General features: G+C 47.2%; 1 protein-coding gene across 1 annotated transcript; it reads left to right on the top strand.

Moving 5' to 3' along the window:
- The first annotated feature begins 11,678 nt into the window (after positions 1-11,678).
- Positions 11,679-22,550, top strand: LOC123724561 (zinc finger homeobox protein 3-like). Its single transcript, XM_045688732.1, is given in 10 exon segments — positions 11,679-11,880; positions 12,009-12,078; positions 12,328-12,922; positions 13,085-13,316; positions 14,283-14,530; positions 15,449-15,715; positions 15,747-16,436; positions 16,439-18,446; positions 18,624-20,023; positions 20,117-22,550. Coding segments are annotated over 10 exon segments (6,567 nt in total). The 3' UTR covers positions 20,972-22,550.
- Positions 22,551-23,390: the final 840 nt, after the last annotated feature.

Below are 23,390 nucleotides of genomic sequence, written 5' to 3'. Positions count from 1 at the left end.
ATCAATTTAAATAAATTAGGCCCTAATCTATGGATTTCACATGACTGAGAATACAGATATGCATCCGTTAGTCACAGATACTTAAAAAAGAAAAAGGTGGTGCGTGGATCAGAAAAACAGTCAGTATCTGGTATGACCACCATTTGCCTCACGCAACGAGACACATCTCTTTCACCGAGAGTTGATCAGGCTGTTGATTGAGGCCCGTGGAATGTTATCCCATTCCTCTTCAATGGCTGTACGAAGTTTCTGGATATTGGCAGGAACTGGAACACACTATCATACACGTCGATCCAGAGCATCCCAAACAACGGGTGACATGTCTGGTGAGTATGCAGGCAATGGAAGAACTGGGCCATTTTCAGCTTCTAGGAATTGTGTACAGTTCCTTGGGATATGGGGCTGTGCATTATCATACTGTAACATGAGGTGACGGCGGCGGATGAATGGCACAATGATGGGCCTCAGGATCTCCTCACAGTATCTCTGTGCATTCAAAATGCCATCGATAAAATGCAATTGTGTTCGTTGTCTGTAGCTTATGCCTGCCCATACCATAACCCCCCGTCAGAAACGTTGACATTAGCAAACTGCTCTGCCATCTGCCTGGTATAAAGTTGAAACTGGGATTAAACTGGGTCCACACTCCGTTAAGAGCACACTTCTCCAGCTTGCCAGTGGCCATCGAAGGTGAGCATTTGCCCACTGAAGTTAGATATGACGCCGAACTGCAGTCAGGTAAAGACCCTGGTGAGGACGAAGAGCACACAGATGATCTTCCCTGAGACGGTCTCTGACAGTTTGTGCAGAAATTCTTCAGTTGTGCAAACCCACAGTTTCTTCAGCTCTCCTGGTGGCTGGTTTCAGATTAACCCGCAGGTGAAGAAGCTGGACATGGAGGTCCTGGGCTGGGGTGGTTACACGTGGTCTGCGGTTGTGAGGCTGGTTGGAGGTACTGCCAAATTCTCTAAAACACCATTGGAGGCGGCTGATGGTAGAGGAATTAACATAAAATTCTCTGGCAACAGCTCTGGTGGACATTCCTGCTCTGAAGCAAGCTTCCAGAAAATTGGAACAGAAATGGCGCTACACCAAACTGGAAGTCTTCCGACTAGCTTGGAAAGACAGTACCGTGCAGTATCGAAGAGCCCTCACTGCTGCTTAATCATCCTATTTTTCCAACTTAATTGAGGAAAATAAGAACAATCCAACATTTAGTTTTGATACTGTTGCAAGCTAACTAAAAAGCAGCATTCCCCAAGAGCGGATTGCTTTCACTTCAGCAGTGATAAATTCATGAACTTCTTTGAGGAAAAGATCATGATCATTAGAACTCAAATTACAGACTCCCCTTTAAATCTGTGTATTCCTCCAAAGCTCAGTTGTCCTGAGTCTGCATAACTCTGCCAGGACTTAGGATCAAGGGAGACACTCAAGTTTTTTTAGTACTATATCTCTTGACACATTGATGAAAATAATCATGGCCTCTAAACCTTCAAGCTGCATACTGGACCCTATTTCAACAAACTACTGAAAGAGCTGCTTCCTGTGCTTGGCCCTCCTATGTTGAACATAATAAATGGCTCTCAATCCACCGGATGTGTACCAAACTCACTAAAAGTGGCAGTAATAACGCCTCTCTTGAAAAAGCCAAACCTTGACCCAGAAAATATTAAAAACTATCGGCCTATATCGAGTCTCCCATTCCTCTAAAAAAAAAATTGAAAAAGCTCATTGCCTTCCTGAAGACAATGTATACAAAACGCTTCAGTCTGGTTTTAGACCCCATCATAGCACTGAGACTGTACTTGTGAAGGTGGTAAATTACCTTATAATGGCATCAGACCGAGGCTCTGCATCTGTCCTCATGCTCCTAGACCTTAGTGCTACTTTTGATACCATCGATCACCACATTCTTTTGGAGAAATTGGTCTACACGGACACGTTCTGTCTTGGTTTAGATTTTATCTGTCGGAAAGATATCCGTTTGTCTCTGTGGATGGCTTGTCCTCTGACAAATCAACTGAATATTTCAGTGTTCCTCAAGGCTCCGTTTTAGGACCACTATTGTTTTCACTATATATTTAACCTTTTGGTGATGTCATTCGGAAACATAATGTTAACTTTCACTGCTATGCAGATGACACACAGCTGTACATTTCGATGGAACATGGTGAAGCCCCAAAATTGCCCTCCCTGGAAGCCTGTGTTTCAGACATAAGGAAGTGGATGGTGGCAAATGTTCAACTTTTAAACTTGGACAAAACAGAGATACTTGTTCTTCTGTTGAATCTGACAATTAATCTTGATGGTTGTATAGTCTTCTCAAATAATACTGTGAAGGACCTCGTCGTTACTCTGGACCCTGATCTCTCTTTTGACAAACATATCAAGACTGTTTCAAGGACAGCTTTTTTCTATCTACGTATCATTGCAAAAATCTGAAACTTTCTGTCCAAATATGATGCAGAAAAATTAATCCATGCTTTTGTTACTTCTAGGTTAGACTATTGCAATGCTCTACTTTCCGGCTACCCGGATAAAGCACTAAATAAACTTCAGTTAGTGCTAAACACGGCTGCTAGAATCCTGACTAGAACCCAAAACATTTGATCATATTACTCCAGTGCTAGCCTCTCTACACTGGCTTCCTGGCAAGGGCTGATTTCAAGGTTTTACTGCTAACCTACAAAGCATTACATGGGCTTGCTCCTACCTATCTTTCTGATTTGGTCCTGCCGTACATACCTACACGTCCGCTACGGTCACAAGACGCAGGCCTCCTTACTATCCCTAGAATTTCTAAGCAAACAGCTGGAGGCAGGGCTTTCTCCTATAGAGCTCCATTTTTATGAAATGGTCTGCCTATCCATGTGAGAGTTGCAGACTCGGTCTCAACTTTTAAGTCTTTATTGAAGACTCATCTCTTCAGTAGGTCCTATGATTGAGTGTAGTCTGGCCCAGGAGTGTGAAAGTGAACGGAAAGGCACTGGAGCAACAAACTGCCCTTGCTGTCTCTGCCTGGCCGGTTCCCCTCTCTCCACTAGGATTCTCTGCCTCTAACCCTATTACAGGGTCTGAGTCACTGGCTTACTGGTGCTCATCCATGCCGTTCCTAGGAGGGGTGTGTCCCTTGAGTGGGTTGAGTCACTGACGTGATCTTCCTGTCTGGGTTGGTGCCCCCCCTTGGGTTGTGCTGTGGCGGAGATCTTTGTGGGCTATACTCGGCCTTGTCTCAGGATGGTAAGTTGGTGGTTGAAGATATCTCTCTAGTGGTGTGGGAGCTGTGCTTTGGCAAAGTGGATGGGGTTATATCCTGCCTGTTTGGCCCTGTCCGGGGGTATATTCAGACGGGGCCACAGTGTCTCCCGACCCCTCCTGTCTCAGCTTCCAGTATTTATGCTGCAGTAGTTTGTGTCGGGGGTTAGGGTCAGTCTGTTATATGTGGAGTATTTCTCCTGTCTTATCCGGTGTCCTGTGTGAATTTAAGTATGTTCTCTCTAATTCTCTCTTTCTTTCTCGCTTTCTTTCTCTCTCTCGGAAGACCTGAGCCCTAGGACCATGCCTCAGGACTACCTGGCATGATGACTCCTTGCTGTCCCCAGTCCACCTGGCCGTGCTGCTGCTCCAGTTTCAACTGTTCTGCCTGCGGCTATGGAACCCTGACCTGTTCACCGGACGTGCTATCTGTCCCAGACCTGCTGTTTTCAACTCTCTAGAGACAGCAGGAGCAGTAGAGATACTTTGAATGATCGGCTATGAAAAGCCAACTGACATTTACTCCTGAGGTGCTGACCTGTTGCACCCTCGACAACCACTGTGATTATTATTTGACCCTGCTGGTCATCTATGAACATTTGAACATCTTGACCATGTTCTGTTATAATCTCCACCTGGCACAGCCAGAAGAGGACTGGCCACCCCTCATAGCCTGGTTCCTCTCTAGGTTTCTTCCTAGGTTCTGGCCTTTCTATGGAGTTTTTCCTAGCCACCGTGCTTCTACACCTGCATTGCTTGCTGTTTGGGGTTTTAGGCTGGGTTTCTGTACAGCACTTTGTGACATCAGCTGACGTAAGAATGGCTTTATAAATACATTTGACTGAAATTTGATTGATTAACTTGACAAAGGATAAAATGTTCACTAACAGGGATGTAAACAACTTGTCTACAACTTTTTTGAGACAATGTGCATTTGGTTTTTAATTTGTATATTTTATTTTAGCTCATGAAACATGGGACCAGCACTTTACATGTTGCATTTATATTTTTGTTCAGAGTATTTCCACCACCACCAAGCTATGGCAAATTGTAATTACATTACTATTTGAATTACATGTAGTTCACTAATCCCCAACACTGACGTCTAGGCTAAATTTCACAAGTTTGAACATTACAGTACGGCAGAGTTCAGTACAGTAGAGCACAGTAGAACAAAGAGTATAGTACAATATGGTACAGTATGATATGGGACAGAACAGAGTTTTATTCAGTAGAGTCCATACAGTATGGTACTGTAGTTTAATTCATTAGAGTAGAGTACAGTAAAGTAGAGTACAGTATAGTTTAATTCAGTAGAGTACAGTACAATAGAGTACACTGTACTTCGGTTCCTAAGTGGAGCAGCGCTCTAAGGCACTGCATCTCACTGCAAGAGGCGTCACTACATACCCTGGTTCGATTCCAGGCTGTATCACAACCCGGCCGTGACTGGGAGTCCCATAGGGCGGTGCACAATTGGCCCAGCGTCGTCCGGGTTTGCCGGGCAGGCCGTCATTGTAAATAAGAATTTGTTCTTAACTGACATGTCTAGTTAAATAAAGGTTAAATAAAAAGGTGTTTTTAATTTAAATACACTACAGTAAAGTATAGTTTAATTTAGTAGAGTACAATACACTAGAGTTGAATTCAGTAGAGCACAGTAGAGTACAGTAGAGTACAGTACAGCTTAATCCAGTAGAGTTGAGTACAGTTTAGTTCAGTAGAGTTGAGTATATTAGAGTAAACTAAGGTACAATACAGTACACTATACTTTACTTGTCTTTACTGTACTCTAGTGTGCTCTACTGTATCGTACTGTACTCTACTGTATTATACTGTACTTTTCTTTAGTGTACTGTGTACTGTAATGTACTTTGCTATGCTCTACTGTACTGTATGCACTGTGCTGTGCTGTCCAAACTTGTAGATGTCTATGATTGTGGGCTGGGTGGTAGCCTAGCAGTTAGGAGGTTGGGCCAGTAACCAAAAGGTCAGTCGCTCTGGATAAGACTGTCTGCTAAATGACTAAAATGTCAAATGTAATTGGTTCAGATTTGGTCCGGACCGGACCAAATCTGAACCAATTATAGACGTCTATATTTGGTCTGTCCGGACTGGACGTCTGTGAATGTCTATGATTGGTTCAGATTTAAATGAACAAGGTGGTCCTTTCTGTAAGTATTGCCTTGTTTAATAAATCTATCTGGTTACAGTTATCAAGCAGGACCAACAGTTCAAGTAGGCTATTCCTTTAGTCTCCCCTTTTCCCCAACTGCTCTATTCTTCTCCTTCAATAACTTTCTGTTTTGTTGTAGCAAAAAACAGAAACAGGCTATAATGCTTACCATGTTTTTTTCTCACTGAGATGGGTTCTTCAGTATGAGAATGTTTCTGTAGGCTGTAGCTTCTTTGTATTGGTTTCTCAAAGGAGAAAAGGGAGGAAGGAAAGGTGGGTAAGCCAGGGCAGGAACATTATATGGGAATTTGATAGCTAGATTAGCTACGGTTGCCTGGTAGGTTGTTGCTCTGCCTTTCCCCTCTCAAACAGGAAGACATTTATGATAGATGCATGTGCAACTTTGTGGAACAGCCTGTTTTAAAACCTGGACGAAAATAGATTAAAGGTGGATTATCAAGTGACCCAGTGTGGAGTAAAAACAAACAGAGAGCCTCTACTGTGATCCAACAGTTGAACATCAGATGAGGAATGAAATATCTTTGCTGATACATTTAGATACTTTAGCCAACAGGGAAGGTCTATATTATCCACATGACCATCAGACAATGTTTTGTCTGTGCAGCTCCCTGTAACAGTTTCTCTCCACCAGAGAGCACTGTTGTTTAGTGAATGGTGAGGTATGTTGCCCACGCAAATCTTACTACCAACTACCTTTTTACTTGCCCTCTCACTACATTGCTCTTTTTCAATTTCTCTCTTTCTTTCCTTCTCGCTTTCGCTCTCTCTCTGCCTGTCTGTTTGTCTCTCTCTCACTGTGCACCATCTTTGCTGGACCTGAGTGGGGTTGCCAGGTTGACCAGACAGGATGTTACCATAGCAATGGCTCGTTTAGGTAGGATACCATTGGATACCATGGGTTGGAGAGAAGAGAGGGGTGTTGGATGAGTCTCCCTTCCCAATGTATTCCCCCTCTCCTCCCCCTGCTGTACCCACAGACATAGACATGTTATATAGGGTCTGGAGAAGGTGGGGGTTGGAGGTTTGGGTTCATGGGAAGAGGCTGGAGGTGCTGGGGGTCTTGTTATGCCCAGGGGGCAGGACGGGGAGGGAGCGTACCAGTGGTTACTGACCCATTAGCAGGAACAGGGTAAATCTTGCCTGGGGGGCATGGGAGGGGGGACTGGCACCAGGCCAGGAGTGTGTGTATAATGTTGGGTTGGTTGCACTGATGGTTGTTTTATTGATCGAGACTGCACACGTGTGTTTAGCTTCTGACCGTCCACTAGATTGTCTCTGTGTGAATATATAATGGCTGCGTCTGACTCACTCAAAGGATTAGACACGCGCATATTCCCCTGAGAGATCTCTCCACGCGCTGCGCCTGACATAAAATCGTACATAAACACAATGGTAAATTCTGTTTTATTTTTAATTCCTCTGTATAATATATTATTATAAATATTATCTAAATTTGATGAATCTATGTTTTAATAATGTAACAGTAGACTTTAATAAGACCAGAATGCGTTCACATACATGCAGAAGAGTGTCATCAAATGTTGATCATAATATAATGTAGGCCTACAGAAATACACCATCATTTACATTCAAAAGTTGATTAATATAAACGTAAATAAACAACACATTTTCAGATAAGTAACCTATTGTTACGAGTATTTACAATGGCGAACTCATAAACCGTTCCAGCATATCTGGGATGCTCTTTAGGGGTTCTTTAGATCCACTTTCTGCTATGCAAAAATAATCCGATTTATTCAGCATATTGAATTTATATCAAAAACAGCAACAACATCAACTAATACATGTGATAATAGGTCAATAAAAAGTATTTAATTATGCATACATTTTTTAGGTTTATTCTTGAAATGCTATAGGTCATATTGCCTTATAGCCTTTCACCGGATATAAGCAACAACAGTGGTGCAGAGGACAATTTCAATATTTGAATCCCAGTACAACATGCCTTTAAATTCTGTGTCAGAAAAGGTTAAGCTACAGCAGTTTTTATTGAAGATTTTAAATTGGTTTGCAATGAGTAAGTTATAGCCTACTTTACGTTTTCGTTTAATTAAAAATGAAAAATAGAACATTCATAGCAAAGCGTCTTGAAATACACCCCACACACACACGCACGCACGCACACACACACACACACACACACACACACACACACACACACACCGAGGTCATGATGTTGAATAATACATTATGTGTGGAATGGATATAATATAGCAACATGAGACCTGGTTAAGAAGCAGACAAAAAAGTATTTTCTTTGTGCTATATTTCATTTTTTATTTATTTTTTACAATTTTCTATAATTCTGGAGTGCATACGGAATATAGAAGCAAAGGTGGTGTAATCTTCTAGAGAATTATCTATGCAGATGCTTCTCGTATCATCGTATCACATAGTAAGTAAGCTTACTTTAATACTGTAATGCATTATTTCACAATAACCATCTCTATGTTTAATGCACGATATACAGGGTTTTAGGAAGAGATGCACTGGAAGTGAAAAGTCCCAACATAGGCCTATGTTAATTAGGCCTATTATTTACACAGATAATACGCATTTCTCTAAAATATAATCATTACAAATCAGTACAAATTAAAATGTTCATGAATCCTGTATTGCAATTGCATATTCTATCAGATATGTAATTATAGCATGTGATTTATTAAAATAATAATTCTGAAATAATTATTATATATAATTAATTGTATTAGGCTGTATTATAATATATTATCCTATATTATATTAGCCTGGATTATTATGAACAATTATAATAAGCCTATCATAACAATAATTCAGATTCTGTTAAACAATTATTTGTTCAAGTTTTTAAGGATGAAAACAAATAAACATTTGAATTATACAATCACGGTAGGTTTATGGAATATTGTCGTGAAGACGCAGGGTTTTTGTACGTTGAGTCTGTTGAGCCTCGAGAGACCGACAGATTGTGAAATCCACAATTACATTATCATGACAATAGAAAGAGAGAAAAAGAGGAAAGAGAGAGAGCTTATGTAAGAAAAAGCTGAACGGATCATAAATACATGTGTAGGCCTTAGCCATTTATGACCAAAAATAGAAGACATTTTACAATTCGTTGTTTCTCCTTTTAGTCATAATATGGCTAGTGTTGGCCTATTTCTCTGAAGCGCGGCAGATATAGCCTAACGCTGATAAAATGTATTATTTAATATTATTTAATAATGTAGCAGTAGTATAGTTTTGTGTGGATTGAAATAATAAATACTTGGCAAATAATGTGTTATATTTCAAGCATGCGACTGATGGTAGGCCTATGATACAAGGTGTATGGGATATAAGCGATATATATATTTGTCATACATCTACATATACAGCTACATGTCACTTTAACCTTTTGTGACAAAATTATTATTCCAATTATTCCAACCCTTTCTTACAATATCAACATTACAATGATAATTCTATTACTTCACTATTTTCTCCGACTATCTGTATCCTCTTTAGTCTTCTACATAGTCCCTCTTCGGTCCCTCTCCCCTCTCTCCCCTCCCTTTCTCCTCCGCCGCATCCCATTGATGCTGCCTGCGCAATGTTGCACATGCGCAGTGGGGTAGCCTCAGCCATCTGCAGGAAACCAATTAGCAGGAATAAAGAGCTAAGTGTTTTTCTCTCCTCTATGTTCAGACCTCACTCTACCTCTCCCCCTCTCACACCCCTCCGTCCCTCTGTTTACTGTAGATATAGCTTTAAGAAGACGATTTTAGGAACACAGAGAGGAGGACTGTGTTATGCTGCTCTCTTTGCGGCTGTCCTCTCCTGCACGCTCTCTGGTCCAAAGGGAATATGTGGATGTTCAGTAGACCCGCTATTTGACTGGATTACTACAGATACAGATACAGTCCAAGGAGTCCAGAGACGCCGCCGCCACAGCCGCACAGATGTGAGTCTGCGTTTGTTTCTAACTGTCCGTGATATCCCTCAAACTACTGGGGGATATCGCGGATATTGGCTGTGCTGTTGAATGGAAAGAAGAGCTTTGTGCCGTTATAGGCTGTTGCGGTTTTTATCTCTTGAGTAGGCTAAACAAAGACAGAAGTACGCTACAGTAATATAAACCTCGTCATAGTCACCATTCCAGTTAAATAATGTCGGTGTCAGCTGGTGTAGCCTATACTGGTTAACATCAGCCGTTGCAGGCTACTGCCAGCGCTAGTTCCTCGGTTTGTGAGTTTTTCCCGCGCTGACAATGCACACAAACGTAATCATCTACGTTTCCTGTCGGTTCAATATTTTCAGCTCAGTTGGGGAGGTAGGCCCTATTTTTTTATCAGGGTAGGATATCATTCTCTCTCTAAAGCGCGACTCATTCAGTCGAATTCCCGTTAACCAGTATGCCCCCACCTCTCTGTCTCTCTCTCTCTCTCACACACACACACACACACACACACACACACACACACACACACACACACACACACACACACACTTTCCCTAAGTAATGGTTTCCCATACTAGATAGACATATAGTAGGGAATAATTGTGTAAATCATTTTAGATTTGTTATCGATAGACTAGGCTATTGATCTGTGTAAATGAAAACCTTTAGAGTCAATGCCAGTGGAGTAGCTATAGTAGAGGTAGAACTTCACCTGACAAAGACTATTGTTTATTGTGTTGCAGTAATTAACACTCAGTACTATGTACATGTATTTCTTCCTTTAAATTATTTTCTCTCTCTCTCTCTCTCTCTCTCTCTCTCTCTCTCTCTCTCTCTCTCTCTCTCCTCATCTCTCTCTCAGGTGGGGTAGTGATGCGTGGCTGCTGTAGGAGCCATTATGGACAGCGGTGAGGGAGGGAGAGGAAGGGATGGAGGGAGAGAGGGAGGAGAACCTGACATCAGCACCAAGCCGTTATCTCATCCTCTCCTGACCCCGGAAGTGATTCCTTGTAAGGGGTCGCCCTCTCGTACCTCAGCCCCGGCCCCTGCCAAAGAGCCTTCCAACCTGACTCAGACAGAGCAGGGGGGAGCAGAGGGGACCGCAGGCAGAGAGGAGACCCCAGAAGGGGAGGGGGGTATATACTCACAGAATAATGGTGTGACACTGAAAGAAGAGCAAGAGAAGGAAGAGAAGCTAAATGAGAAGGAGAAAGAAAGATTGTTACTAGTGGATGACAGAGAGGAAACGGGAAGAAAAAACCTTGCACCAGCCTTCAGCAGCAAAGACAGAGGAGAAGAGGAAAAGAGAAGGAACAGGAAGAGGAGGAGAGGGAAGAGGCCATCTCAAACCAAAGCCAAACCAAATCCAAATGTAGTCTATTACCTCGACAGAGCCAGCACAGCTCTGCTTCCAGCACTGTTATGGCCAGTGGCACATTGAACAGCAACATCCACATTACTCCTTCCAATTCTCCAAAGCACTCTACCTCTCCTTCTACCTGTCCAAAGCTCTCATTATCACCTTCCAATTCTCCAAAGCACTCTACCTCTCCTTCCAATTCTCCAAAGCGCTCCAGCTTTTTCCCCTCCTCTCCTTATCGTCAGAACGAGACAGAGGTGAGAGACACAGGAGAAGTGCAGGGCAATAGTCCTAGTTTTCCTCTGAGCTTTAAACCCCAGCAGTCTGCTCTGTCTGAGTCCACCAGCACACCCGCTAAGGATGATGGTAGAGCAGACGCCACTCACACTTCCCTTATTGCCAATGGAGACACCGCCAAAGTTCCCAAACCAAACAACAACCCAGAAGTGAGAGATGGAGATAGAGAGATGGAAATAGAAAGAAATGATGATGAGGGAAATGGAGAGAAAGAAAGAGAGGGAGATGAGAACATAGAGACTGTATCTAAGTACCTCCACTCCTCTCCCTCCTCTTCCTCCTCACCCTCTTCTCCCATCTCACTGAACAGTCACATGGCATTGATGCACTCCCGGAACTCCTGCAAGACGCTTAAATGCCCCAAATGTAACTGGCATTACAAGTCCCAGCAGACACTGCAAGTCCACCTCAGAGAAAAACACCCAGAGTCTGGGGGCTCATGTGTCTGTGGGGGGCTTGGGGGAGAATTGTGTTTGTGGAGGGTCAAGGGGTGTGTGTCTGTACTGTAGCACAGGGAAGGCCCATCCTCGTCTGTCCCGGGGGAGAGTTATGTCTGTGGGTACAAGCCCTACCGCTGTGGTGTGTGTGATTACGCCACGTCCTCTAAAGGAAACCTCAGCATACACATGCAGTCAGACAAACACCTCAGCAACGTACAGGCAGCGGGACAAACACAACATGTGCACAGCACACACACACACTCCACACACAGCGGGGGCTCCTCTGTCAGAGACACAGCAGGCGATCAGGTGTACGGACACACACACCCCGAAGTCACGCAGCCCCCGGAAAACACACCGGCCTACCCCAGCCATCCCTCCTCCCAGGGTAAGAGGTGGCGGTGTGAGGTGTGTGATTATGAGACCAGCATTGCGCGGAACCTGCGCATACACACCACCAGCGAGAAACACACACAAAATGTGTTGCGCCTGAAACACACACACAACGTGCTGCAGCTGCAGAGAAGCTACTACCTGGCCCACTGCAGGAGTCTGCCTCCTCAACTCACACTGCTACACAGCATAGGTGAGAGACCACACACACACTGACACATACTTAATTACTGTAGGTAGATACTTGATTATATCCATGCTTATATGTATGTTTTGTCACGGCCTGTCTGTGTGTGTGTCTGTGTGTCTGTGTGTCTGTGTGTCTGTGTGTGTGTGTGTGTGTGTGTGTGTGTGTGTGTGTGTGTGTGTGTGTGTGTGTGTGTGTGTGTGTGTGTGTGTGTGTGTGTGTGTGTGTGTGTGTGTGTGTGTGTGTGTGTTCTAGGTGGGGAGCAGTCTTTGGATATGCATCAACTAACAGCAGAGGAGCCAGTTGCCCCAGAATCAACCCTGACCCCCCTCCCCTCTCCTCCTCCCTCCTCCTCACCATCCCCTTCTCCATCCCCCTCTCCCCTGTCTCTCTCCCCTCTCCCCCTCCTCCCCTGTCTCTCTCCTCCTCGTCTCCACTCTACCGTGGTGTGTTCCGGTGCCTGGTGTGTTTCAGTTTCTCCTCTGACAGTTTGGAGTCTCTTGGGTCTCACCTGAGTGCCCCCCGCTCCCTGCCCCAGTCTGAGTGGCGCTGTCTGGTGGCCGGAGGCTGCTACTGCAGGCTGTGTGGCTACAGCACCCCCCTCACAGCTAACTTCACCCTGCACTGCCAGACAGACAGACACAGGGCCCGCTACCAGCTGGCTGCCCACCTCTGGGAGAGAGGGGAAAAGGGGGAGGCTGTGGACTGGGAGGAAGTTGGGAAGTTGGTTGCTACAGGCAACCTGGTCCAGCTGAAGTGTAACGTGTGTGACTTCCAGACCAGCAGCTTGGAGAAACTGAGAATACACAGTGTCAACTCCCAACACCAGGACAGCCTCAGAGTCTACAGGGTCAGTACAAACACAATATTTGCTGTTCTTGGGCTTTACAATTGTTTCTAAATATTTGGCATATAGACAGCAAATAAAACACAGAGACCAGATTTATTTTGTACATATTTCTTTCTATCACACCTTGTATAACTCCAACTTCCCCCCTCTCTCTCTCTCTAGTTCTTAGAGCAGTATGACAGTGCAGTAGCTGGAGGCTCCTTGTCGTTCCACTGTGTCTTGTGTAATTACTCCTCCCGCTCTAAACTCCACCTACTGAGACACACCCACTCCACGGGTCATCATAAGAGGGAGGAGCTTCACCGCTTGCAGATTGTGAAAAGGAGGAGCCTGAATAAAGGAGAGGAGCTAGCTGCCATCTTCAGCATCAGGAAGTGTACCAGTCCTGAGATGGGTAAGAAATTCAGCTCGTCTTTTCCCATTCCCTTCTCTCTGAAGTGTGCACTTGTTCATTCCTCCTGAGGAATTTAAAAGTATGGGATTATTGTAGACATTGGCAAGAGGGAATTTCAACCATATTTTGTACATCAGTCCAGAACAAATGTATAAATAGGATAGAGAAAATGAACTGCAGGCCTAGGATAAGTCAACGGCGAGAAGAAATTAGAAGAAAGGTGATGGAGCAAGGTGAAGAGAGAGTGATTGAGAGAAAAGGAATGATTGATTATGGTCAGGGGTCAATTGGGTTAATTGATTTGTCGATGCACATGCTCGTTACATCCCCTATCACCCCGACAACGCTAACAAGCACCTACCGACTCACTGCTATTGAACTGTAGGGTGGCAGGTAGCCTAGCGGTTAAGCGCTTTGGACCAGTAACCGAAAAGTTGCTGGTTGGAATTCCAGAACTGACTAGGTGAACAGAAATCTGACGTTGTGCCCTTGTGCAAGGCATTTAACCCTAATTGCTCCTGTAAGTCACTCTAGATAAGAGCATCTGTTAAATGACTAAAATGTCTGTAATATTCCAGAATAGAACTTTAAGGGCCAGTTACCCAGACACTGTCAATAGAGATTCTCCATTGAGCATGCATTTTAGTCCATGACTAGGCTTAGTGAGGGTCAGAAACTAGACTTCCGAGTACCGTTCTAATGACTCCACCTGTACTTTGTTCTATCTCTGTCCGGTCTAAATCTGGTCTAACTCTGTCTGCTACTCTGTATTAAACAGTCAATAGCAGGTATTTGGTCTGAATGAACTGGTCTGAATCTCAGGAGGCTCTTTAATAGAAAATCAATAATGGATCAATCTGTGTGTGTGTGTGTGTGTGTGTGTGTGTGTGTGTGTGTGTGTGTGTGTGTGTGTGTGTGTGTGTGTGTGTGTGTGTGTGTGTATTAACATATGTGTTATTTTTCTAGATGAAAGCAGTGAGGAGGGGGAGAGGAGAGATTCCTTATCCCCAGCCAAGCGATCATTCTCTTGGCTGGAGGAGACACAGAGCCCCCTCTCTCCCAAACGCCCCAGAACAGACAAGCACACCACTGACCAACAGACTACTGCCAAGTGCCCACTGTGCCAGGACACACTGGTACACACACACCTGAGACGTCACCTCACACTCACTCATAGTGTGGCCCAGGACTGTGTGGACAAGCTCATGAGCACTGTAAGTGTGTGTGTTCTAGCTACCTTTCATAAGCAGAAGTACAATCAAGCTGAAGGAGTTTGCTTTTAGTGTCTCTAGCAAACAAAGAGTGCTCATCTCTCCACATCACCAACCTCCATTACTTTACCCAGGATGCTAAGTGCTCTTTGTCTCCCTCTCTGACTTCACTTGACTGCCTTCTTCCTTTTAGTCTTCCTGTTTTTCCCCTCATCCCTCTCTCACCCCTCCTCTCATCTCTCTTACCCTCTCCTCTCTCCCTTTTTTCTCTCACTCCCTTTTCATACCTCTCATTCTTCTCTCCACCCGTCCTCTCTCTCTTCATCTTTTTCTCTGCACCCCTTGTTCTCTCTCGTCCCCCCTCTCCACCCCCTCTTTCTCCATCTTTCTCTCTGCGCCTCCTCTTTCTCTCTCTCGCCCCCTCTCAACCCCCCCCCTCGCTTTCTCTCTCCATCTCTCTGCTACCACAGCCCCCATTTTCCACCCCTCTCCCGCTCTCTCTGATAGTAGTGTAGGTTCATTAATTCAGTCTGGGGTGATGATGGCCATTATGTTCCTCGCTTTCCAATTACTCTCTCAAGATTAAGCCTGACCTTCACTCTCTCACTGCTGCACCCGCATATGTGTATGCTCTCTTCTGTCTCTGCCATGCCATGTGTGTGTGTCTTCTTTCTGTGTGTGGTTGATTTAAAACACTCTTGATTCTATTTCCCTCCATCTCGTATTATTATTCATTGATTTAGAAGTAAAGTGTGTAATGGGAGAATGAGGTGATGTAGACAATAAAGGAGCATCACAATTATTATTCCATCTGCACTATCAAACAGGAAAGACACTGTTTTGACTGACTATAAAGGCAATCAGTCATCTGGATAGGTTCAGACTGACATTGAAAACCTTTGTTGTTGGATTCTTTTCCAGGTGGCAGTGGAGCTGCCAGAGATTCTACAGAAAGAGACACTGCAGAGGGATTCCCATTCAAACGACTCCAACACAAACGAATATCAAACAAACGATTCCAACACAATGGACTTTTACGCAAAGGAGTCCCTCAGAAATGAGTCTCAATCAAACGACTCCCATATAAATGAAGAAGAAGTGATACCAGCCAAAGATGTCCCTGCTCTGCCCACCCGTCCTTGTGAGGACCAGCATCTAGCAGAGGACAACACCTCTCACCTCCCAGAGTCCCCCCAGCTCATCCCCTCCCCCCACTCCTCCCTCTCCCTCCCTCAGCCACCTCCCTTCATCTGCCTTACCCCCCTCTCCTCTCAGCGATGCCCCTCCCTCCTCTGATCGTCATGGTTACAGGTTCCGCTGTGGCAGGTGCAGTCTAGCATTCCGGACACAGGAGAAGCTGAAGCTGCACTGGCAGTACCATGCCATGAGGGCGGCGACAGAGTGCCACCTCTGCCCCAGACGCTGCCGCAGCCAAGAGGCCCCTGCAGAGACACCTGCTCAACACACACCTACAGGACCTACACCTACAGGGTACACACCCTGACCAGAGTGGAGCACACGTCCAACGACCAACCAGCCTGGAGGGGAGGAAGAGGAGGGGGAGAGTATGGAGGAGGAAGATGAGGAGGAGGGAAATGAAGGAGAGGAGGATGAAAAGGATGACCCAGATGAGGAGGAGAGGCCCAGTCCAGGGGTTAGTAATAGTGACAAGGGTTCAGGGCAGCAGGGGGAGGAGACAGGGTCAGAATCCAGCCCCCTCATCAAGGGCTCAAAACCGACTCTGGAGCGGTTCCTGGACCCGGCTCGGCCCTACAAGTGTTCAGTCTGCTGTGAGTCCTTCACTCAGAGAACCATCCTGCTGGTCCACTATAACTCTGTGTCCCACCTCCACCGAGCCAAAGCCAGACGGGCCCTGCATGACTGCAGCCCCAGTTATGCTGACACCCCCAGGGCCTGGAACCAAGCCCCTACCGGTGCAGCCTGGCCTCTGACCCCAGGCCCTACCGCTGCAGAATGTGTGGGGTGGCCTACAGCCAGAGCTCCACCCTGGACATCCACCTCCGTTCTGTACTGCACCAGACACGAGCCCGTGCAGCTCGGACCCAGCTACCACTGAACCCCCACACTCACCAAACTCTAGCTCCAGCCTCAGCCTCAACCCAGCCTCCCCACACCCCAGTCCCATCCTTGGTCCAAACCCAGACCCCTGCCTCCAGCCCTTCGCCTGGAGGAGAAGAGGCATCTACCAGGGGAACCCCCCCAGCAGTCACCAGACCAGCCCCTGCCTCCCCAAGTCCCTGTTCCTCCCTGAGTGAAGCCCAGCTGAGTGTGGGTGTCTCCGGCCAGGTTAAGGGTCAACAGGCTAAGAGGAGGAGAGTAGAGGACCTGACCGCTTCCGCAGGACAGCAGGACCTGACGTTACTCCAACAGCAATTAGCCCAGGCCCAGATACAGCAACACACAGCCCTCCTCCAGCCCCAGATCTTTAGTCCAACACTGCTCCCACACCTCCCCTTACTGCAACATAACCTCCTAAAGCAGCACCTCCCTTCAGCAGCAGAGATTCTCCAACACGGGAACCTCTTCCCTCCCCTCCCCTTATCGCCAGACAGCCTATTCTCTCTACAGCAGCAGCTGCTACTGTCCTTCTACCTTTCTGGAGGGCTGCTACTCAACCCCAACACAACCCTTATGAACCAGACCAGCTCAGCTGTCTCCCCTCAGACCACCTCAGCTGTCTCCCCTCAGACCACCTCAGCTGTCTCCCCTCAGACCACCTCAGCTGTCTCCCCTCAGACCAGCTCAGCTGTCTCCCCTCAGACCACCTCAACTGTCTCCCCTCAGACCACCTCGGACCAACGCCCCCAGATAGAGAGGCTTGGACCTCCCTCTCCACAGCCAGAGACGAATAGAATCCAGTTTCCAGCCCATGCTCCGAAATGTGAAACCCAGGCTGAGACCGCTGACAGTGACTCCCCCCTCCACCAGACAGAGAAAGAATACAACCCATCCTCCCCTCCTGATGGAGATGGAGAGAAGAACGGAGAGATGCAGGAGAGTGAGAAGAAGGAGAGAGCAGAGAAGGCCCTCAGAGTTCTGTTGGAAAGATACGGCTGGGAACTGGCCCTACAAAGCACTCAGAGCAGACAGAGACAGCAGAACAGAGAGATGGAGGGATGCCTGGAGGAGGAGGAGAAGCAGTGTGGAGAATGTGGGAAGCTGTTCTCTGACTCTCTGATCCTGAAGAGCCACCAGGAGTTTGTTCACCGCCAGATGATCCCTCCTGTAGTGTTGGAGATGTTCTCCAGACAGTACAGGCTGCAGTACGACCGCCTCTACCCCCTCAGACCCTTCACACCGGGGGACACTGAGACAACTATTGTTGCACCCCTAACCCCAGCTTCAGCACCTGCACTTGCACCTTTACCCTCAGCACCAGCCTCAGATTCAACCCTCGACCAAGCCCAATTCCTCTCCATCTCCCAAACCTCAGTCCCAGCCCTTACCCCAGCTGCAACCCTAACAGCCATAGACCCAGCTGTGCCCCCACCACCAGCATCCGTATCTGTAACCCTGTCCCCAGACCAAGCCCCAGTTAATTTCCTCTCCCCAGTCCAAGCCAGAGCCTCACCAACACCCTCTCCTCCTCCACCCCCCCGCCAACCACAACCACTTTCAGAGCAGGACGGTACCACAACGACAACCACCCCTTGCCCTGACCCCTCTCAAACTATCATACACAAGCCCAAACTCTCCATACCCCCCTCTCCCCTTACCCCAACTCCCCCTCCCCCGTCTTCCTTTATCCAACCTCTCCTCTCTTCCCTTCCCCATAGACCCCTCTCTCCTCCCCCTTGGTCTAATGCAGCCCATAGCCCTCCAGTCAATGCTTCAGTACCAGTCCCTGTTATCATCCTGCCACCAACCACCCTTATCCCTATACACCAACACCCATTCTGTTCCTAGCCCAGCCCTGCCCCCATACACTACCACCCACTCTGCTCCTAGCCCAGCTCTACCCACATACACTACCACCCACTCTGCTCCTAGCCCAGCCCTGCCCCCATACACTACCACCCACTCTGCTCCTAGCCCAGCTCTACCCCCCATACACTACCACCCACTCTGCTCCTAGCCCAGCTCTACCCACATACACTACCACCCACTCTGCTCCTAGCCCAGCCCTGCCCCCATACACTACCACCCACTCTGCTCCTAGCCCAGCTCTACCCCCATACACTACCACCCACTCTGCTCCTAGCCCAGCTCTACCCCCATACACTACCACCCACTCTGCTCCTAGCCCAGCTCTACCCCCATACACTACCACCCACTCTGCTCCTAGCCCAGCCCTGCCCCCATACACTACCACCCACTCTGCTCCTAGCCCAGCTCTGCCCCCATACACTACCACCCACTCTGCTCCTAGCCCAGCTCTACCCCCATACACTACCACCCACTCTGCTCCTAGCCCAGCTCTACCCCCATACACTACCACCCACTCTGCTCCTAGCCCAGCTCTACCCCCATACACTACTACCCACTCTGCTCCTAGCCCAGCCCTACCCCCATACACTACCACCCACTCTGCTCCTAGCCCAGCCCTACCCCCATACACTACCACCCACTCTGCTCCTAGCCCAGCTCTGCCCCCATACACTACCACCCACTCTGCTCCTAGCCCAGCCCTACCCCCATACACTACCACCCACTCTGCTCCTAGCCCAGCCCTACCCCCATACACTACTACCCACTCTGCTCCTAGCCCAGCCCTACCCCCATACACTACCACCCACTCTGCTCCTAGCCCAGCTCTGCCCCCATACACTACCACCCACTCTGCTCCTAGCCCAGCTCTCACCCCCATACACTACCACCCACTCTGCTCCTAGCCCAGCTCTACCCCCATACACTACCACCCACTCTGCTCCTAGCCCAGCTCTACCCCCATACACTACTACCCACTCTGCTCCTAGCCCAGCCCTACCCCCATACACTACCACCCACTCTGCTCCTAGCCCAGCCCTACCCCCATACACTACCACCCACTCTGCTCCTAGCCCAGCCTTGCCCCCATACACTACCACCCACTCTGCTCCTAGCCCAGCTCTACCCCCATACACTACCACCCACTCTGCTCCTAGCCCAGCCCTGCCCCCATACACTACCACCCACTCTGCTCCTAGCCCAGCCCTGCCCCCATACACTACCACCCACTCTGCTCCTAGCCCAGCTCTGCCCCCATACACTACCACCCACTCTGCTCCTAGCCCAGCCCTGCCCTCTCTGAAGCGTAGGCTGGAGGAAGGGACAGAGGTTAGGCCTATGAGTGATGTGATGGCCGGTGATGGAGAGGAAGGGGGAGAGAGGGAGGGAGAGGGGGATGAGCAGAGGCGGGATAGGCGCCAGAGGACCACCATCAGTGCGGAGCAGCTAGAGGTTCTGTACCAGCGCTACAGTCTGAACTCCAACCCAACCCGCTCTGTACTGGAGGGCATCACCAGGGACACAGGCCTGAAGAAACGTGTGGTGCAGGTACTTTATCATTCTCATAGTAACATTTCTATAATTCTGTAATGCTGAATCATCTTTTGTGTAATAATGCTGTGGTTGTCTGTCCTTCCTCAGGTATGGTTCCAGAACACTAGGGCTCGTCAGAGGAAGGGCCAGCTCCAGACCCTGGGGAGAGGAGGTTTAGGTGTGGGTCTGGGTGACAACCACAGGCGCTGTCCATTCTGTAGGGCTTTGTTCAAGGCTCAAAGTGCCCTGGATGCCCATGTTAGGGCCCGCCACTGGTCCCAGACTGACAGACCTGCCTATGGTCTGTCTCATCAGATAGGTTCCGCTGATGACTTCAGCTTTTCTCACAACCATGGATCCTACAGAGACAGGGAGGGTCCCCCACTGCCCCTCCAGCATTCTCCCTCTCTCTCCCACCATCCTTCTCTCCCTTCCCCCCTCCATCCCTCCCCGAACCCCTTTCATCCCTCCCCAAGCCCCGGGGCCATCCCCACTGAGAGAAAATACATTTCTGGGAAAACAGATTTGACCTTTGACCTGAACGAACCCGACATGGAAGAGGAGGAAGAGGAAGAAGGTCTGTCAGTAAAAATATTCCCTTCGTCTGACCAGGCTCATGTGGGTAACCATAGCAATCTGTTGTCTCTGGGATACAAATATGGGATGGCAAGCTTCAACGTTCAAGACTGTGACCAGAACTCCAGTCCAAGTCTGTCTGAGAGTGTGGATAGGCATGGACCGAGACAGCAGCAGCAGCAGAGGCAGCGTACACAGATGACCCCCCAGCAGGTGATCAAGCTCAGAGCCTGTTACAGGGAGCACCCCACCCCCAGTCCCCTGCAGTGTGAGGGCCTGGGACGGCAGCTGGGGCTCCCACGCAGGGTGGTGCAGGTGTGGTTTCAGAATGGCCGGGCCAAGGAGAAGAGGGCAAGGAGCCTCAGAGTTGACCCCACCACAGGATAGAGGGAAAGGCAGCAGAGGACAGGGGAGAGAACGCACACAGCCATGAACTAAGTGCACGTCACTCACAACAATAAACCAACCGGATGCCACAGAAGCCAAAGAGCATTCTACCAGTGTACCTCACCCCTTAATCAGCCCCAAAACATCACAGGGCAGACCTCCTCTAGAGCTTTAAGACACCACTCCTGTGTTCCTCTCTCTCCTTTCCCCTCCTCTCCTGTCCTCCAACCGATACCTCAGGAGTTAACCCCTCCATGCCAACAGATGTCCCTGTTCTGACAATAGAATCTGGAGAACCAGGACACAGTAGGTGCCCGTCTCACTTGTGTTTAAAGACTACTAGTGCAAGTATCAAACTGTTCGATGTTTTAGTGTATAGAACGTTCTTTCAAAGTATAAGAAAACTGAAAGAAACAAAAGCAGCTACGGAAAACAAAAAATTCAAATATTCTTTACAAAGAGCATCTGCAAAGACTGGCTTGGATTCCAAAGCTCGTAACCAAAACCTTACATGTCCGTGGATTGTGTTGTCAACATGGTGTTTTTCATTTCCAAACCACAGTACAGCCCATACAGTGAAGAGTAGATCTGAGACTGGTGCGTATCAATAGACTGACTGGTCTATGTGGTGCTGAAGCAGACCTCAACCTTCTCAAGCCAATGATGACTCTACTGCACATGTACTGAACGCTCCTTATGTGGAAAATAGGCCAAATAGCACTGAGCTAAGTCCACTTTGTCCTTTATGTGAGAGGTCGTATAAGAAGCTATTTTGATAACGTTCGACCAATATATGTCACAACTTTAACCAAACACTACACAACATTGTCTGTGTTTAGTAAATGTTAATGAATATGAATACAATGGATTAACGGTCGTTATTATGCTTTGATATGACAAGTGTTATTTTGTGGTGTATGAGAACATAATGTAGGCGTTATGATGTGGAGTTGCCTTTTCTTCTTATTTGAGTAAATACCAGTATGTTGTGTAATATAATCCCATGTATACTATACTCAGGCCAACTGAACTGTTTTTTATTTGGTCCTAGTAATGTACTAGTTTCTCTTCTGTTCCTAATGCCAGACACAAAGTCTGTTTTGAAACCTTATGATGTAAATATTGACTGTTGATATGAAGTTCCTATAATGGTAGTTCTAAAGAAACCTCTCTGGATTTCAGATATCTGAGCTTTCTGACCGATAATTGATAGTTCCATTATTACAATGTTAAATGGTGTGAGGAGTAAATTAATGTACAGTATGTAGCTTTTATATGGTCGACTCAGTCTCCCCTGAGACTGCCTCTGTTCTGACGGACCATACTCACTGAGAGTTACTGACGTAATACTGATGAAAACTTTGGATGTTGTGTGCACTTAACTCTCTCACACACTCTAACCGTCTTTCTTTCTCTCTCTCTTTTTCTCTCTCATCTCTCCTCTTTTTGTTCTCTAAATGTAATAATATTACTGTAGTAATAGTAACAGTAATAACTATGATAATATTGAATGCTTTAAAACACAACCCAAAGACAATAACACTGTAACCATCGATGCATAAATGCCACAGAAAACAACTTAAAAGTTTACTTGATAATGTAATATTGATTGTTGGGAAGAAAGAGTGACTGTATCAGAACTGCTGTATCTGCCTCTTCACCAGGCCACTGGTGAGTGTACACTGTAACCTCCAGAAAAACCAAAACCTGTTATTATACTAGGATGGAGGAGCAACCCCCCCCCAGCTATTAGTGCACTCAGTAGGAGTGTACTCAGTAGGGAACCAAACCCCAGCCCCTAGTGTACCATACTCAGTAGGGAACCAAACCCCAGCCCCTAGTGTACCATACTCAGTAGGGAACCAAACCCCAGCCCCTAGTGTACCATACTCAGTAGGGAACCAAACCCCAGCCCCTAGTGTACCATACTCAGTAGGGAACCAAGCCCCAGCCCCTAGTGTACCATACTCAGTAGGGAACCAAACCCCAGCCCCCTAGTGTACCATACTCAGTAGGGAACCAAACCCCAGCCCCCTAGTGTACCATACTCAGTAGGGAACCAAACCCCAGCCCCTAGTGTACCATACTCAGTAGGGAACCAAACCCCAGCCCCTAGTGTACCATACTCAGTAGGGAACCAAACCCCAGCCCCTAGTGTACCATACTCAGTAGGGAACCAAACCCCAGCCCCTAGTGTACCATACTCAGTAGGGAACTACTTCAGAGCCATTGCAGTGTGTAGAGTGGTTGAAATGTTTTCCTCCTCAATGTCTTTCTGACCAGATAGATTCTTCCATCTCAGTCTTTGAGGATGTCCAGTTGGCTGCTAACGTATTTTGTAATACTTTAATAACAACAAACTGTTATAACACACATGACGCTGTTCATAACCTGACCTTTTATTCTGATGTTAACAAAG

This window comes from Salmo salar, chromosome ssa10 (assembly GCF_905237065.1).
Source record: "Salmo salar chromosome ssa10, Ssal_v3.1, whole genome shotgun sequence".
Classification (NCBI taxonomy): domain Eukaryota; kingdom Metazoa; phylum Chordata; class Actinopteri; order Salmoniformes; family Salmonidae; genus Salmo; species Salmo salar.
Note: the sequence above shows the minus strand (reverse complement) of the source record. Positions and strands in the feature narration are given on the sequence as shown.